Genomic DNA, 18,226 nt, shown 5'->3' with positions numbered 1-18,226 from the left:
ATTAAATGCGTTCAAGGCAAAGTTGGACAGACATTTACTGGAGAAAAACATCCATGGGTACAAATAAGAAATATAATTTGTCTGTAAAATACCAGAACCTACCAAATCAGCAATGGATATCTATACCAGGTTGAACTAGATGGACGCAAGTCTTTTTTCAGCCTTACCTACTATGTAACTATGTAACTATGTGCACTGTAGTACGCAATTGGCCGACTGGCATCCCCATGTTTCTGTGTCAATACTCCTGACGCACACCCAGTATATTCTGTTCCATACAGATCAAATGATTTCTCATAATCTGGGACTCCCAATGCAGGGGCACTCATCAAACTGGCCTTTAGTCTTTCAAAGGCCTGTTCAGATTCGTCTGTGTGGGAGACCTGTTCTGGTTTGTTTGATGAGACCATTTCCTGCAGGGGTAGTGCCAGAACACAGAAACCAGGGATCCAGTTACGGCAATACCCACACATCCCTAAGAAGGTACGAATTTGATGCTGAGTCCTTGGCAGTTTCATGTCTTGTATGGCTTTGACTCTATCTTCAGTTATGTGTCTCAACCCTTGAGTTAGGCAGTGTTCCAAATACTTATACCAAGTCTTACACAATTGTAGTTTGTCCTTTGACACCTTGTGACCGGTTTCCGCTAAGAAGACCAACAGTTGCTCGGTATCGGCCAGTGATGCCTCAAATTAATCTGAGCATATTAACAAATCATCAATGTATTGTATTAATACAGATCCATTTGCAGGCTGGAAAGACTGTAGACAATCGTGCAAGGCCTGGGAGAATATACTTGGGCTGTCAATAAAACCTTGTGGGAGGCGTGTCCAGGTGTATTGCACCCCTCTGTAAGTGAAAGCAAAGAGGTACTGGCTGTCGGGGTGCAAGGGAACAGAGAAGAATGCAGAGCAGAGATCAATTACCATGAAGTAATTTGCATGAGGTGGTATTTGTATCAGGATTACTGCTGGATTGGGCACTACGGGAAACTGTCTCTCAACTGCCTTGCTTACCCCCCTTACATCCTGTACTAGTCGATAACCTCTCCCACTACTCTTTTTGCCTGGGAAAATTGGGCTATTGGCTGTGCTAGAGATCCGTATCAGGATTTGTTGCTGTAGCAACCATTCTATGATGGGTTAAACACCCAATTCTTTTTCTGGTTTCAATGGGTATTGTGGTATTTTTGGAGCTATCCTGCAAGCTTTTAAGTGGATTATTACTGGGGATACATTTGCCATCAATCCAGCTTCCTGTCCATCCTGGGTCCACAGGGACTCAGGTATTTGTGTCAGCATCTCTGTTATACTGTAGTCATCAGGTTTGTTTCTGGGGTGGCAGAATGCAACATTAATCCCTTCTTGTGCAAGATTATGTGGTGTGTCTAGGTATACTCCATCTGGAGAACAATATATGACACATCCCATTTTACACAGAAAATCTCTACCTAATAGGTTAGTCGGAGCCGACGTAGCCAATAGGAAAGAGTGCTTGGTGTGCAGAGGTCCAATGGTGACCTCGGCAGGTTTCGTCAAGGGGTAATGTTGCACTTTACCAGTTACTCCAACCACTGCTATGGTGTTGTTGGTGTATTCTAGGTCTAATGGGGAATTTAAGACTGATCTGGCCGCCCCTGTATCTACAAGAAAAGTTTGGTTCACTCCTGCTATTCTTACTTGCACCTGAGGTTCATCTTTAAGATGCTGGGTGAGTCTGACTGGTTGTAGGATACAGGTATGGCCTGTTTCCTATGGTTGGGATCGGTCTGCTCTTTGTGTAGCAGTTGCGACTAAATGGGGAGGAGGCATGCACCTTATTTTGTTGAGCTCCTCCCATTCTGTTTTTTGGTGGTCCTGTATACTCCTCTTTGGTTCGTTCGCTCATTGCTATTTCGTGGGTTGTTCCGGTTATTTTGTGGCACCCAGAAAATATTTTGGCAGTTTGTTCTAAAATGGCCAGGTTGTTTACATCCATAACATAATAAATCCAAGTAAAGTAAAGGTTTGGGGCCTATTTGGGGTCTGGAGGCCACTGTATGCTAGGATACTCAGTCATTAATCTGTCCGCCTTTGCTTCTTTGTGTTTCTTTATGTTTCGGTCATGTTCTATGGCTGATTCTCTAAGGGCATCTACCTTCATTCCCCGACAGTGGGGGAAAGATGTCTGCACTCTTCTTTTTAGGGTTTCTCTAAGTCCTTCTATCAGCACGGAGACAACCAGTTCTCTGTGCGGTATACGGTCTTTGATGTCAGGTACCCCTGTATATTTACAGATGTCAGTCAAGGCACGGCTTTGTCAGTCTGTCTGATGCTGAAAACCTTACTGTATTCAATGACTGGTGGGAAATACACACTCAGTTGTAGATTGATTGAACAAATATTTTGCTGGTTTTCAGCATCAGTCAGTGTCGGGTCATCTGCAACTTCTGTAAATCGTCTATAAATTTTAGTGCATCTATGTGTGATGGGAGACTGGCTCTTAATATAACTCGTATAGAAGGGAAAAGGGGAACGGGGATGAGGACCGCACCAGCTTATTGTGTACCGTTAGTGTAAATATTGGTCTGTATAATCGGAATCCTATCGAACTACTGACTGTTGGAGTAACCTAATCTCCTATTGATCACCTAGTCATCCTTTGAGGAATATATCTCTGGATTTTAACAAGTGACAGTCAGTGGTGCACCCCGAGTTTTAAAAGATTGTCAATTACAACTGTTAGGTTCAAGGGAGAACCAAGGAGAAAATAAAACTGTTTGGGGGCACTCTTATGTTCTCAGGATTATCAGTGCTGTGACTATTCGTAAAATATAACTTTTATTTATAACTCAATAAAATTATTGACCATCTCTCATATTTTTTGTTTTTCCACACTGTGAAAATATGTTCAAAAATTTGACTATCCTCAGTTATTTTCTAACACTAAAGAAAGTATGAAAAGTTTAAGAGAATGTGAAAAAATGACCATCATACCCACCGCCACCTATCATCCAAGTTCTGGAGTAATTGTGTGGTTAAATCATAGGTCATATCCACCTTTCATCCTGTTTGCGCATACAAATTTTCTTCCACCTGAGTGTTCGGTGGTCAGGGAAACAGTCAGCCCTATAAGGTGCTATCTCACTTCTGCTGTTCATCCTTCATGCCCTTCCGGCAGAGGAAAGAGAATGAGAGCAAGGAGCCCCAGGGTTATGACTTAGGGATAGAGCAGGTAGCTGACAACCGTACCAATTCGTTTTTTCGGATAGCCCTGTTGCCAATCAGGTATTGCAGGGTACTTCTCCGAAATTCGATTAGCCTTTGTCTGCTACCTAACCTAACAGTCTTAATTGACCATCTTAATATAACTTGCCAGTCTTTGTGGGCTCATGTGAGTTTCCCAAATCCTTAATACATTTTTGACAGGCTGTTAAGTTTTTTTCCTGGGGTCAGGGAAATCTTTAATCATGGACATTAAATCTGACCTGGTCCATTGGCAATGTATACCCACTTGCCTTACTGTGACCAATCCATCTTTATCTGGCTTTCCATATGGGACATGGAGAGTGCGAAGTGGTTATGTGCTTACAGGGTCTTGGTCCTTTGTCGTAGTCAAAGGTCTTTGTCTCCGTGCTACGTACTGTACCATACCTACCGGTTCTTTCGGGCATGTCCCTGATGTCGGCCGTGTCCAACTTGAGGTTCCACATCCCCTGTTGACTGTGGTGCCTTGCCCTCATTTAAACCTATCGATTAGGAGACGGCCGACATCAGTAACACTTCATCCTCGGATTCCTGACCTGTAAAAGTTTAGCACTGGATACAATTTAGTATAGTTATTAATGTTTGCCTTTGCTTGAGGTTTCTTTTTGACAGTAATTGCGCCTTCTGTAACATAAGGAGGGGGAGGTGCAGTTGCATGTGTGAAGTTAACTGTACCTGCATTTCCTAGATCATTTCCTATTCCTTGCATCTGTCCTTCAGCTAGCCACAAGTTGAAACAATTATGGTGCTTTAATCTTTTATTTTTCGATGAAATGTTACAAATTTGGTTTCTTAGTGCATTTAGAATTTCAGGGTTAAAACTACCTATGAACTTCATCTCACATTCCTTGGACAGCTTGACCCATTCATTCATGTATGCCACCGCATAGGTGCCATACTTGCTCTCCATAATGTATTTACCTGATCCCTTGGGCCAATTTCCCAACTCGTGATGAGGCGCTCTTGGACTTAGTATTAACAAATAAAACAGACTTAGTTTCAAACACAAAAGTAATTGAACAATTAGGGAATAGTGATCACAATATGGTTTCACTGGAAATCAACTTCAGTAAATTACATCAAAAAGGATCTGCAAAAATACTAAACTTCAGAAAAGCGAACTTTGAATTATTCAGGGAAGCCCTAACAGGAATTGGGTGGGAAACGGTTATGGAGGGAAAAAATGCAGAGGAAATGTGGGATACTCTAAAAAAGGTGCTTGATTCACTAACTATTGAATACATTCCTAAAGTAACTAAAGGTAAATTCAACAAAAAAAAGCCACCATGGTTGGACAAAGAAGTAAGGTCAGCTATCAACAATAAAACCAGAGCCTTTAAATTCTATAAAAGTACCTTGAATGAGGAGGCGTTCGCAAAATACAAAGAATCAAACAAAACTTGTAAAGGGGTAATCAAAGCAGCTAAAATATTATATGAAGAGTGCATAGCCACTGAAAGTAAAACCAACCCAAAGAAGTTTTTTAAATACATAAATAGTAAACGTTTAATTAAGGAAAACATAGGCCCACTAACTGATACTAGTGGAAAAAGTGTTACTGAGGACAAGGGAAAAGCAAAACTGTTAAATGAGTTCTTCTCATCAGTATTTACTAAGGGAGAGCAGACTGTGGAACGAACATTTACCACAAACGGGACAAATAAGCTAGATCTCATTGTGGATTTCACGCCGAAGGAAATAATACTGAGGCTAAGCAAACTCAAAACAAATAAGTCACCAGGGCCAGATGGGATTCATCCGAGGGTATTAATGGAATTAAGGGATGAACTAGCTACCCCCCTACATTATATCTTTAGCAAGTCACTATCGTCAGGTATAGTACCAAAAGATTGGAGAATAGCAGAGGTAGTGCCAATATTCAAAAAAGGAAAAAAGGAAGATCCCGCTAATTACAGACCCGTTAGTTTAACATCAATTGTGGGTAAACTATTTGAAGGATTTTTAAGGGATGGTATCCAGGAATATTTAGATCATCACCGTCTACTCAGTACTAACCAACATGGGTTCGTGAAAAATCGTTCATGCCAAACTAATCTACTAGGGTTCTATGAAGAGGTTAGCAAAAACCTCGATAATGGAAATGCTGTAGATGTGATTTTCCTAGATTTCGCTAAAGCATTTGATACTGTCCCACACAAGAGATTGATTAATAAAATGGAGAACCTAGGATTGGGTGAAAATATCTGCAGATGGGTAGGGAATTGGCTATGTAATAGAGAACAAAGAGTGGTTGTGAATGGTGCCGTATCAGATATGATACCGGTACTAAGTGGAGTGCCCCAGGGTTCGGTTTTGGGGCCCATTTTGTTTAACATTTTTATTAACGATATTGGGATAGGGTTACTCAGCAATGTATCCATCTTTGCGGACGATACAAAACTTAGCAAAGTCATCAAATCACCAGAAGATGTCACCATGCTTCAAAATGATCTTGCAATTCTAGATGAGTGGGCAAAAAAATGGAAGATGAGGTTCAATGTAGATAAATGTAAGGTTATGCACCTTGGGAGACACAACCAGTGTGCAAGTTACAACCTTAGCGGAGAGGAACTGGGTAATTCCATACTTGAAAAGGATCTAGGAGTCCAAATAGACAGCAATCTAGGATGTAGTGCCCATTGTAATGTAGCTACAAAAAAGGCCAACAAAATTCTGGCATGTATTAAGAGGGGAATGGAAACTAGGGACTCAAGGGTAATTATGCCACTATATAAAGCATTGGTGAGACCTCACCTAGAGTACGGAGTACAGTTCTGGGCCCCACACTATAAAAAGGACATCATAGAATTAGAAAAAGTCCAAAGGCGTGCAACAAAGCTTATTAGGGGAATGGAGAATTTAAGCTACGGGGAGAGATTAAGCAATTTGGGACTATTTACATTAGAAAAGAGACGTTTAAGGGGGGACATGCTCAACATGTACAAGTATATCAAGGGCCAATATAAGGAACTGTCACACACCCTATTTTCTACTAGAAAGGAATCTAGGACGCGAGGGCATGAGTATAGATTAGAAGAAAAAAGATTTCATTCAGCTAGTAGAAAGAATTTCTTTACGGTCAGAACAGTCAAACTCTGGAACTCTCTTCCCAGAGAGGTGGTAACGGCTGGCTCATTAAATGCGTTCAAGGCAAAGTTGGACAAACATTTACTGGAGAAAAACATCCATGGGTACAAATAAGAAATATAATTTGTCTGTAAAATACCAGAACCTACCAAATCAGCAATGGATATCTATACCAGGTTGAACTAGATGGACGCAAGTCTTTTTTCAGCCTTACCTACTATGTAACTATGTAACCTGTACTGCTGTCAGCCTCCTTTCTGGAATTTTTGTTTCCCATGGCTGAGTTACTTCTGGATACTGTTCAGAAGATAGCTACCTCTTCTGCCAAGCGACCGTTGGGTTTCTGAGTTCCCCCACAAAACTATTACCATTTGCAGCAGGCAATTTGCTATCTGCACTCTGTGAGGGACCCACCAGAGCAAATCAGCCTAGTTAATGCCTGCTTCAGCGAATCTTTAACTACCTAATAGCTGAGGTGTTAGTAAATATGCAACAGTAATACAGTGAGGTGGTGACAAATATTTACTCAATGCCTACGTGTAATAGCGTCTAGCATGTGTTCTGCCTGGTCACTCTCACACTATATACTCGGTCAAAATAACCTTGTTAGTATACTGTTTGAGCGTGACGTTACCAGACCATGTGCTTTCGTCAGGAACGCAATTTGCATCTGGGACGATTCTGCGCTCTGTGTTCTTCGGCCCAATGCCACATGGCAAGAGCTTCAGACCACGGCCTATAACGCTATAACAAAACCACCACACTTTATACCTTCATTTGCTAGCTTATGCTTTAACAATGCTTTGTGCAATATTGATCCAATTTGTTTTAACAAACTATCTATTTAACACAACTCTGTTAACTGGGTTTCACAATCTCAATCTATACAATTCAAGCATTAAGCGATAGAAAAGAAACTCCTTATTTCTTTGTGGCAAGCGGAAGTCCAGCACCTTAACTCTTCTCTATACACAATGATTTGCAATACTGGAAAGAACATACAAAGAATTTTGCTACAGTATAACCAATCCACTGTCCGTGGGTTTCATTCCAGCATCTTTTAAATCAGAGGCACCAGCACAAATGAGTCTTTATTAATGCTACGGGCTACCTCATGCGTTTAAAGTCCGCCCATTGATAATAAGGACGCAATCTGTATCGCTGTCCCGATTTTAAAGAATGAAGAATTCACGTTGGGTGCCAATTATTAAAAATGATAATTTAATAAACCAGTGGATAGGAAAATAATTATACCGTATGCGTTACCTCCTAAACCATGCAACCAGTTACACCTAGCAACCCTAAGTCTTTCACTGATATAACAATTATGGCCCCACTTACTCCACCACGTGCAACTCGGACTCACGTGCGATTGAGTCTCTCACGGAGCTCCCACAGTAATCATATACCAATATGGACAGTAATACACCAGCGATACATTACTAAATATACTGGTTGGTAGCTCAATGGATAAAGGTCTATGGTGACACTGCTTCGAAAACGCTATTACACTTGTAAAGAAATAATGCAATCGACCACAGGTTATAATAAGATCACGGCTCTGACCCCGTGTCTATATGTGTATTCAAGTCCAAAGTGGATGCAGGTGATTAAAGGGGAAACACACAATATTCACGATAAAAGGGCGCAATACAACTTATACATGAAGAAACAGTATTACAAAAAGTATGCAAATGCAGGCACAGCTAACACAGGTAACTAGCACAAATAAGGAATATCAATTACCGTCAAGGGAAGCAGATACCACGGCCGGATACAAATCCCAGGATCCTGGGTATGTGTTCTGGCCAGATCACATATGTGGCTCTTGGATCCCGTGCTTAGGCTTTTAAAGCAAAGGGGCGTGGGGTCAGGTTGGATGATCATTGGGTACAAGGAAGAAGCTTGTGCAATTCTTCATTGGCTCTCAGCTTCATGGGGACGTCTTCCTGCGAAATGGGAATCTCGTCAGCCCATGATTGGTTCTTTGTCTTTGTACTTGGGGTGAGGTGGAACAGGGAACTGGTATGAGCTGGAATTATAGCCATTGTTTCTTACGCACACTGATTCATTATATAACACAAACTAGGTATTAGTAAGGTCATGTATAGTGATTGTTTCACTATACTGACCTTTGCGACTGTTGACGGCAACTGAAGCAAGTTAGATCAAAACAGAAATAAGGATTTACTCAGGGAGTTTCACGCAAACAGAAAGAGACAAAAGGGAACATATCTTTAAGAATTTACCATTAATGTTTCACGTCCAGCCCTGAGAGTTACGTTTAAGCTAATAAGACGCAAGTGGTGTCATGGAATTGCGCAGAGGGCGGTCGTAATACTTTAATGGCATAGAGCTGCAATTTTGACTTCCACATGATCAAAAAGAAACAAAGAAAATACATATTAAACAGAATCATCAATGGACAAGTACAGGGCTGGGCAACACCGGCCCTCCATATGTTAGTGAACTACACATCCCAGGATGCTTTGCATTAGTTTTGCTATGTGGCCTGGCTGAAACTGATGCAAGGCATGCTGGGATGTGTAGTTCATCAACATCTGGAGGGCTGGTTTTGCCCAGCCCTGGACTGGTATATGCAATGTCACTTAAGAGTCCTGGCAGTCAATCAATACATAATTATGTGCGGTGAATGGTCAAATACGATAAATCATACATTGCGGTATTTACAGGAAACAAGAGAGGGGCAATAATTCATTCAATCCGTGCGGTTGCACGGTCTGCAATTTGTAAATCCATCGTGCCTCTAGTTGTAAAAGAGCATGATCTTGATTGCCTCCTCTTAACTTGTCCGGAATACAGTCAATTATTTTATAGTGTATACTGGATAAAGAATGTGCCTTTTCTTTCCAGTGTTGTGCTACTGGCTGGTCCGACCATTTTCCGAATAACGCAGCCCTAATGCTTGATTTATGCATTGCTATCCTCTTTAAATTTACAGATAGTCTTTCCAATGTATAACAACCCACATGGGCACTTAATGTAATAAACAACTAACTTGCTGGTGCAACATGCACCAGCAAGTTTGTAAATATAAAAATACAAAAATACAAAATGACATTCATAATTCACAATAATACACATCTAACAAAAAAACACATAAAAAAATATAAAAAGAAAAAAAATACAAAAAGAAAAAGACACCAAAAATATACCAAACTTCTGTCATATCAAGAGGCTGTATCTAGCACTCGTACTGTAGCTCTCTCCTTGTAGGTTCTCCAGTGACCCCCTACTGGTCAGAAGTGGAATATTCTTTATATTCTAAAACAAAGAATCAATATTACATAACAAACTTGTAACAGTGTTGCAATATAAATTAGAAAAAAGCATTCAACCCAATGCTTTCATTAAGGCCAATAGGTGATAACATTTTGAGTGAAAACAAATCCATTTTTACTCCAATTGAACAAGCTTTTTTTGCACGGTCCCCCCCTGATGAAGGGAGTGCCGGTTATACACACACACACATACATATATATATATGTATGTATGTATATGTATGTATGTATGTATATGTATGTATGTATATATATATATATATATATATATATATATATATATATATATATATTGTATGTATTTTCCAATAGACCGTGGCACTCACTTTTTGTAAGCGAGTGCCGCTGCCCATCGGATTATATAATGTGTGTGTGTGTGTGTGTAAATCTGGCTCTGTGACCAGCCTGTACTTTACCTCTCCAGGCACTGACCTCAATACACCTCGTTGTAAGCTGATATACTCATTACTTTGGTGCACCCTTTTTCCATTTTACTTGAATATTTCAGGGAGGGCTGTTATTTAACCCTTTGCGTTCTAAGTGAATTTGTCAGTGTGAAATATGCAACGCCTGGCAAAATGAAACTGTTTAATTGTGTTAACTTGTAATTTTTAAGGATAATTAAGCCAAGATAAAAAAAAGTTTGAATAATAAGGGCAGTATTCAATGAGGCTGATTCGCCATGTTCTACGGCGAATGTGTGCTATTTTTGTGCTCTAAGGTATATCTCTTTACTAAAAAAAACTGATTCGCCCTATTCAACATGCACTATTCGCCAACGGCGAACAGGGAATGATGGACAATTCGCCATCTGATAGTCGCCGTAGTTTTTCAATGTGATTCGCCGTGAGTGTATTCAATGATCAGATGGCAAATTGTTTTCAATTGATTTTTGACGTGTGTCACCGTGTAGCAATCACCATATTTTATGGTGAACTGAACTGTGATCTTTTAAAATAAAGGTTTTTTTTTTTTGTTTTTTTTTACATTTGGTGTAAAATAAATCTGGATTTTTTTTTTCTGTGAAGGGGGCATGCTGTTTTTTTGTGTGCTTACTGCACATGAATATATATTTAATTTTTATTTTTTTTACACATAACAGCCAGCAGGTGGCCGGGAGCCGCTCATTAAATAATCATTATTCACTTAACACTGCTCTCGCTCTTTACATATGCAGGAGCAGTGCAGCGGCTCCCTACCCCAGTCCCCTGCCAGCTCTCCCGGGGGGCTGCTTCTGCTGCCTGTGTCCCCTGGAACCCTGCTTCTGCCCCACAGTGTCCGGCGCAGGGAGGGAGGCTTCCATCTCCCTGCCTGCCGCCATCCCCCAGCTCCCTGCGGCATTCGCCGTCAGGGGCAGCGAGTCCCTGCAGCTTTGAATACAGCAACAGTGAGGGCTGGCAGAGAATGCTCCAGCCCTCTGGTACACGGCAACTGTGCAGCGAATCCTAAACAGGATTCGCTGCACATCGCGATTATTCATATTGAATACTGCCCTAAGACTAATGTTCATTTGTATATGACGACAAATGAACATTTGCAGAATCATGCTGTCATAGCAAATTGTGCACATTCTTGAAATTCTTTCTCTAATTTTGGAATTTAGCTGACACTGGAAGACATGTCACCTTTCACACCTTTCCACACACTGTTGGGGAAAAAAAGCCAACTAAAGCAAGAGAAACTGGACATAGAACTACAGAAAACCTCACTTGCTGGTCGCAAAATTCAAGATTCTTTATCAGTTAAAGAGGTATGTGTTTCTAGTTTGTGTAATTGCATTTTAAAGGGTTGTACACAAGGTGATATTTTGGCAGGAGGTTTTGACAAGATAGTTAAAATCTCCTAGAAGGTTTGCCGAAATTTCCCAGTGTGTTTCTCCGGGATAGCGACGCATGCAAGGTTATTTTGATTAGATCATAGACTATCATTAGTTAGACAAAAATGCTTAGTCAAAATCTCCAGTGCATTTAGCCAAAATCTCTTGTGCATGTAGTCAAATATATTAGACAATATCTCACCATGTGTACATGGCATTAGGTACCCCCACTCACTTTTTTTTTCACTAGCTAGGTTTCCCTTGCAGAATGACAAGCTTCCCTATGCAGCCCCAGAAAAATGTGTATGTGTATTATTTTTGATGTAGATGTAGTGCAACTACAAGATGTATTGATTGAAGTATTTTCTCTTTTAGCTTCTTCACACTCCAGCTCATGTATTACCACCTGCATCCATCTTGTGTTCTTTATTTTTGAATGCGTTATTAATTTCCAAGCAGTACAAAGGGTAAGTTTCCGTTTAAAGGTCTATAATTTGTAATTGAAGGGATAATTTCAATTAGCCAAGATGAATTCTAGGGTGGAAATCATCGCAGCAGCTGAAAACTCTATGGCAGCTGGAACTCGTAAAAAATTATTCGTTACGCTATGGGGCTCCAAGTGAATTTGTGCCCGAAATCAGCCTGGGAAAGGGTGCAGGATCTTGTCCCTTTGCTGGAATTGAAACGCTGTGGCAACGGCACATCACTCTCTTTGCACCTAATTGGTTTGACCCCTATTTATTTGGGGTATTTGGTAGGTTATCTTTAAAACTGATTCAATGTATTTTTTCCTACCAGCCAATAAAGTGTTATTATTATTATTATTATTTTATTTATAAGGCGCCACAAGTGTTTCGCAGCGCCGTACAAAGGAACAATACAGGGAGACAAAACTTGGCATAACATTGAATAAATAACAAAAATACAGTACAAATAAAAGAGCACCACAGTCCAATACACATTACAGCTTAAATGTAAGTAGTGAGGACCCAATCAACATACAACTAGAGGCTTGAGGCCAATGATGGAGATGAGTATGAAGATGGTCACTGAGTGTTGGGTAAAGGAGAGCTGTGAGTGACATGTGAAGAGAAGAGGGCTTTGACAACAGGAGGGAAGAGGGCCCTACTCGGAGGAGCTTACAATCTAGTAGGAAGGGGAGACAGACAGATTACAAGAGGTGCAAGCGAGGGGGTGGTGGTTATATAGCAGGATGTAAACAGGCAAGGGGTCGGAGAACCAGCTGGTTTATGCAGTGGAAGGGTACGCTTTGATGAAAAGGTGAGTTTTCAGTGCTCGTTTGAAGCTTTGCAAGGTCGGGGAGAGTCTAATGGAGCGAGGGAGTGCGTTCCACTGAAGGGGTGCAGCACGGGCAAAGTCCTGTACTCTAGCATGGGAAGCAGTGATCAGGGTGGAGGAGAGACGACAGTCGTCAGCTGACCGTAGAGGGCGGGAGGGTGTATGAATGGAGATGAGGTTAGAGATATATGGAGCAATGGAATTAGAGATGGCCCTGTATGTGAGTGTGAGGTGTTTGAAGAAGATTCTGTAGGGGAATGGAAGCCAGTGCAGATTTTGTTGAAGGGGAGTAGCAGAATTAGAGCGGCGGGAGAGGAAGATAAGCCTGGCTGCAGCATTGAGGACAGATTGGAGAGGAGCTAGTTGGGATTGAGCGAGGCCGGTGAGAAGAGCATTACAGTAGTCAAGCCGTGAGATGACTAATGAGTGGATGATCAGCTTAGTTGCACTCTGTGAGAGAAAGGGCCTGATGCGAGCAATGTTGCGTAACTGGAACCGGCAAGAATGGGCCAGGGCTTGGATGTGGGGTGCAAAGGAGAGGGAGGAGTCAAGAGTGACACCCAGGCAGCGGAGTTGGGGAACAGGGGAGATGATGGTGTTGTTAACAGTGATAGAGATATTAGTAGGGGGGCATAGCTCTGGGTGGGGGAAAGATAATAAGTTCGGTTTTGTCCATATTCAGCTTCAGAAATCGCTCTGACATCCAGGTAGAGATGGCAGCGAGGCAGTTGGAAACTTGAGAGAAAACAGTGGGGGACAGATCAGGAGAGGAGAGGTAGATTTGGGTGTCATCTGCATAGAGGTGATATTGGAAGCCAAAGGAGTTAATGAGTGCACCCAGAGAGGAAGTGTACAGAGAGAACAGAATGGGGCCAAGGACGGAACCCTGAGGGACCCCGACAGGAAGGATAGAAGGTGGTGAGGTAGAGCCAGAGGCAGAGACTGAGAAGGAACGGTTGAAGAGGTAAGAGGAAAACCAGTTGAAGACTGTGCCAGAGAGGCCAATGTTTTGGAGTGTGTGGAGGAGGAGAGGGTGATCCACAGTGTCAAAGGCAGCAGATAGGTCCAAAAGGATAAGCAGGGAGAAGTGACCCTTGGATTTGGCTGACAGCAGGTCATTGGTGACTTTCACTAGGGCAGTCTCAGTGGAGTAAAGTGGGCGAAAGCCAGATTGAAGGGGATCTAGGATGGAGTGGTCAGACAGGTAGCTGGTGAGACGCCTGTAAACCAGCCGTTCTAGTATTTTAGAGGCAAATGGGAGAAGAGAGATAGGGCGGTAGCTTGTGGGAGATAAAGGGTCCAAGTTAGGTTTTTTAAGAATAGGCGAGACCAGAGCGTGTTTGAAGGGTGAGGGAAAGATGCCAGTAGAAAGAGATAGGTTAAAGAGGTGAGCAAGGTGGGAGCAGCCAGTGGGGGAGAGGGAACTGAGGAGACGGGAGGGGAGAGGGTCCAAGGGACAGGTAGAGGGGGGAGAGGATGAGATGAGGGAGCGGACTTCCTCAGCTGTAGTAGGGCAGAAGGATGACAGAGTGGGGTAGTTGGTAGGGGAGGATGATTGGGGTGGGTGGGCAGCAGAGGGGGTATGGAAGGAGATATCATGTCGGATTACCTCAATTTTAGAGAGGAAGAAGGAGGCAAAGTCAGTGGCAGTGAGGGATGAAGGGAGGAGGGGTGGTGCAGGGCGAAGTAGAGTGTTGAAAGTATCAAAGAGACGTCGGGGATTGGAGGAATGGGAAGAGATGAGAGATTTGAAGAAAGATTGTTTGGTATAGGAGAGAGCAGCGCTATAGGAGGAGAGAATAAACTTGAAATGGAGGAAGTCTTCCAGAGAGTGAGATTTCCTCCAGAAGCGTTCAGCAGAGCGTGCACATTTTTGCAAGAATCTAGTTATTTTGTTGTGCCAGGGTTGTGGTTTAGAGCGTCGAAGGGGAACAGTGTGGAGGGGGGCTACAGAGTCGAGAGCAGAGGTGAGAGAAGAGTAATAGAAAGAGGCAGCCTGGTTGGGGCAAGTCATGGTTGAGAGAGGAGAGAGGAAAGTCTCCAGGGAAGACAGGACAGTAGGGTCAAGAGACCCGAGGTTACGTCTGGTGACGGTGGGTCTGGGCAGTGAGGGGAGAGGGGAGGATGAGAGGGTGAAAGAGAGCAGATTATGGTCAGAGAGTGGGAAGGAAGAATTAGAGAAATCAGAGAGATTACAATGGTGGGTGAAGACTAGGTCAAGGGAGTGTCCGAGATTATGAGTGGGGGTGGAGGTCCATTGAGAAAGTCCAAAGGAGGTGGTAAGGTCAAGAAGGTTAGAGGAGGCAGCATTATTGATGTCAATAGGAATGTTAAAGTCACCGAGGATGATAGAGGGGAGGTCAGAGGCAAGAAAGTGTGGAAGCCACGCAGCAAAGTTATCAAGGAAAGGGGAGCAGGGGCCAGGGGGGCGGTAGATTACAGCCACAAGGAGGTGAATGGGGTAGAAGAGGCGGATAGTGTGTACCTCAAAGGTGGAGAATGTGAGGGAGGGCTCAGGTGGGATGGCGCGGAAGGTGCAGTTTAATGAATAACACTTTTTTATCTAAGAGATTGTTTATCAACAGGATATATCTATTTTCTTTGTATAGAATAATACAGTATAATGGGCCCCTGTAGCTTTATATATATATATATATATATATATATATATATATATATATATATATATAAATAATGCACCTACCCAATATACAGTACTCAGCCAAGCTTTTTCTACTACAGGTCTGGTGGCTAGTTTGATTGTACGATCTGACCACGTTTTGCGAAGTAGAGCCACATCTAGTTAAAAAAAAAATGTCTAATTGTTTGCAGTTATGCCTCCTGGTATCCAACATATTTTTAAATATCTCTATCAGCAGTGCTGTGGGACACTGGACCATGAACTAGCATTAAATCCCCCCCTCACAGCAACCCCATATTGCCAATCTTAAAGTGCCTACACTGTAGGACACATTTTAGGGGGGCTGTTTTCAGCTATGAAATTACATTGGCATGACATTATATTAGGTTGTGCACTGCCAGGAAAAAAATTGGTACTTGTGTACTAGCACGGCGGGCATGATATTTGGTCGCACAACTTTTAATCGCATTGCATGGCATACACCCAATGCACTGCGATGCGATTTAAAATTGTATAAGCCCCCTATACAATGTTTAATTGTATAAGCTCCCTAATGGGGGCTTACAATGTTAAATGCACCCCCCACGCCACCGTGAACCCGAAGCGTGGCGAGCGCAGCAAGCCAGCGAGGGGCGGCAGTACGCATCCTCCCACTTTTTCATACCCCCACTATCCACGTTGGCGTGGAGTTGATTTTATATAGTGTGGCGAGCGCACGCGTAATACCTGTGAAGTAATGCACGTCCCCTCGCAGGGGCTCGCTGTGCTCGCCACGCTTCGGGCTCGGTGGCTCGCTGCGCTCGCCACACTATATAAAATCAACTCCACGCCGACGTGGATAGTGGGGGTATGAAAAGGTCAGAGGATGCGTACCGCCGCCCCTCGCAGGCTCGCTGCGCTCGCCACGCTTCGGGTTCACGTTCATGGTGGACGTGCATTTAACATTGTAAGCCCCCATTAGATTAGATTAGATACCTCTTTATTGTCATCACCCCAATTAGGGTGACAAAATTCAGTTTAGCATCCAACCAGATACAACAGCAATAAAATACATGGTAATTCCACAATATTTACATAAAAACTACTACCACGCAACCCCTACCCCATATCGGAATTTAATTCTAAAACTGCTCTAGGAAAAAAACTGCCCCTCATCCTACTAGTTCTACTTTTTAAACACCTAAACCGTCTACCCGAGGGTAACAAAACAAACAGCCTATTAGCTGGGTGAGTTCTATCTTTTACAATACTGTGTGCCCTACGCAAACAGCGATTCCTCTGAATTTCATTGGCAGGAGGGAGAGAAACCCCAACTACCCGCTGGGCCAATTTAATTATTCTTTGGATCTGTTTCTGTTCTGCGACTGTGCAACTTCCATACCATACAGTAATGCAAGCATTAGGATGCTTATACAATTTAACATCGCATTGTATGCCATATACAATTTTAAATTGTATACCATCAGGTGCCAATCACGTAACATCGCATACCATCGTGTGCCTTATGGTCTGCAAAGCGATGGGCGCCGTGATAGTACACTAGTACCATAAAATTATACCACAGTATCCAACCACAAGTACAGAGATGTGGCCGTTGCCTCACAGTCAGGACAAGACACTGCTCACACATAGTAGTAACTGCAATCCCCTCTCACCACAGCACTCTAAAGCGGCAACCAAAACACTGCAATTCTGACTGGGTGGCAGTAATCTTAATTAATTAAAGTCTTAATTAGTAAAGTAAAGGTTCCTCACCTTTGTCAGATGTCTTTTTCTGGGAGGCTGACATCCCGACCTGCCAGGTACGATAATTTACCGAATTTCGATGCGAAGTTGTGTTTCACACCTTCAGACGCGTGTCATGGTGTGCAAGTGTCATTTACTTCTTACGTGTCCTCGATGGTGCCGACCTTTGCTGGAATTTGTTGGTATTTGTCCCTTGCTGGTTCACTGTTGAGAAAATGGGAAAAGACCAGAAAACTCCAAGACCACTCCACCCGTGCCTTCAAAACAAGGACTGTCTCTTACTTGAGAGGATATATTATTATAACAAACTATTGTTTTATATCCCAAACACGCCAGTACACACATCTACAGTGAAGAGGTGGCCTTCTAGGCCTTCAATAATACTTTTTATTCCATCTTCCACTGTCCAATATCTGCATTATTTTGCCTATATTAATATTTTTCTTTCATTGGCCAGTCTCAAATATGGCGTTTTCTGCCTAGAAGGCCACCATCCCGGGTTGCTTCTTCACTATAGACGTTGACACTGGCATTTTTAATGAAGCTTCCAATTGAGGACCTCTGAGGCGTCTATTTCTCAAACTAGAGACCATTGTGCTTGTCGTCCTGTGGTCAGGTGCTGGGGCTCATGTGGGAATACTGCATTAGCCCAGTGGTGGCTTCTTTATCGGTTCATTGAAAAATCTTGTGATGGTGGGCGTGTCTAACTGCATGATAGACATTTATGGTTTGTATGTTCTGGGCAGACTCATGCATTCTAATATCTATAGTTTGGTCAGGTCCTGCAAGTTTGTTGTGTGCCAGACCTTTTTCTTCTTATGGTATGGTGTACTATTTTCAATGTGCTTGACTGGTACCTTTTTTATATTTATGCTGCTTAATGTTATTGGGAAGTGTATATTATGGATATATTTATATCCATATGCATGTATTGTAGTTTATAGTCCACATATCTGCTATCCCATTAACAAATATGTATTACTCACCTTGTAATTATAATTCATATAATTCATATTCATGCGACCTGAGCATTGTGACTCAATAGGACACTACAAATACACTGTTGTACACTCCTGATAATTTAGGACAC

The 18,226-nt window shown here is 42.4% G+C and overlaps 1 protein-coding gene across 1 annotated transcript in view; it reads left to right on the top strand.

Annotated features, from left to right (window-relative positions):
- WDR75 (WD repeat domain 75) overlaps nt 1-18,226 on the top strand; it is a 334,745-nt gene that overhangs the window by 299,729 nt on the left and 16,790 nt on the right. The window contains exons 19-20 of the mRNA XM_083153502.1: nt 11,238-11,384; nt 11,826-11,917. Coding sequence (XP_083009628.1) covers nt 11,238-11,384; nt 11,826-11,917 — 239 coding nt within the window. The remainder of the gene's footprint in view (nt 1-11,237; nt 11,385-11,825; nt 11,918-18,226) is intronic.

The sequence above is a fragment of the Crinia signifera genome, chromosome 7, assembly GCF_055691185.1.
Source record: "Crinia signifera chromosome 7, ASM5569118v1, whole genome shotgun sequence".
Classification (NCBI taxonomy): Eukaryota; Metazoa; Chordata; class Amphibia; order Anura; family Myobatrachidae; genus Crinia; species Crinia signifera.
Note: the sequence above shows the minus strand (reverse complement) of the source record. Positions and strands in the feature narration are given on the sequence as shown.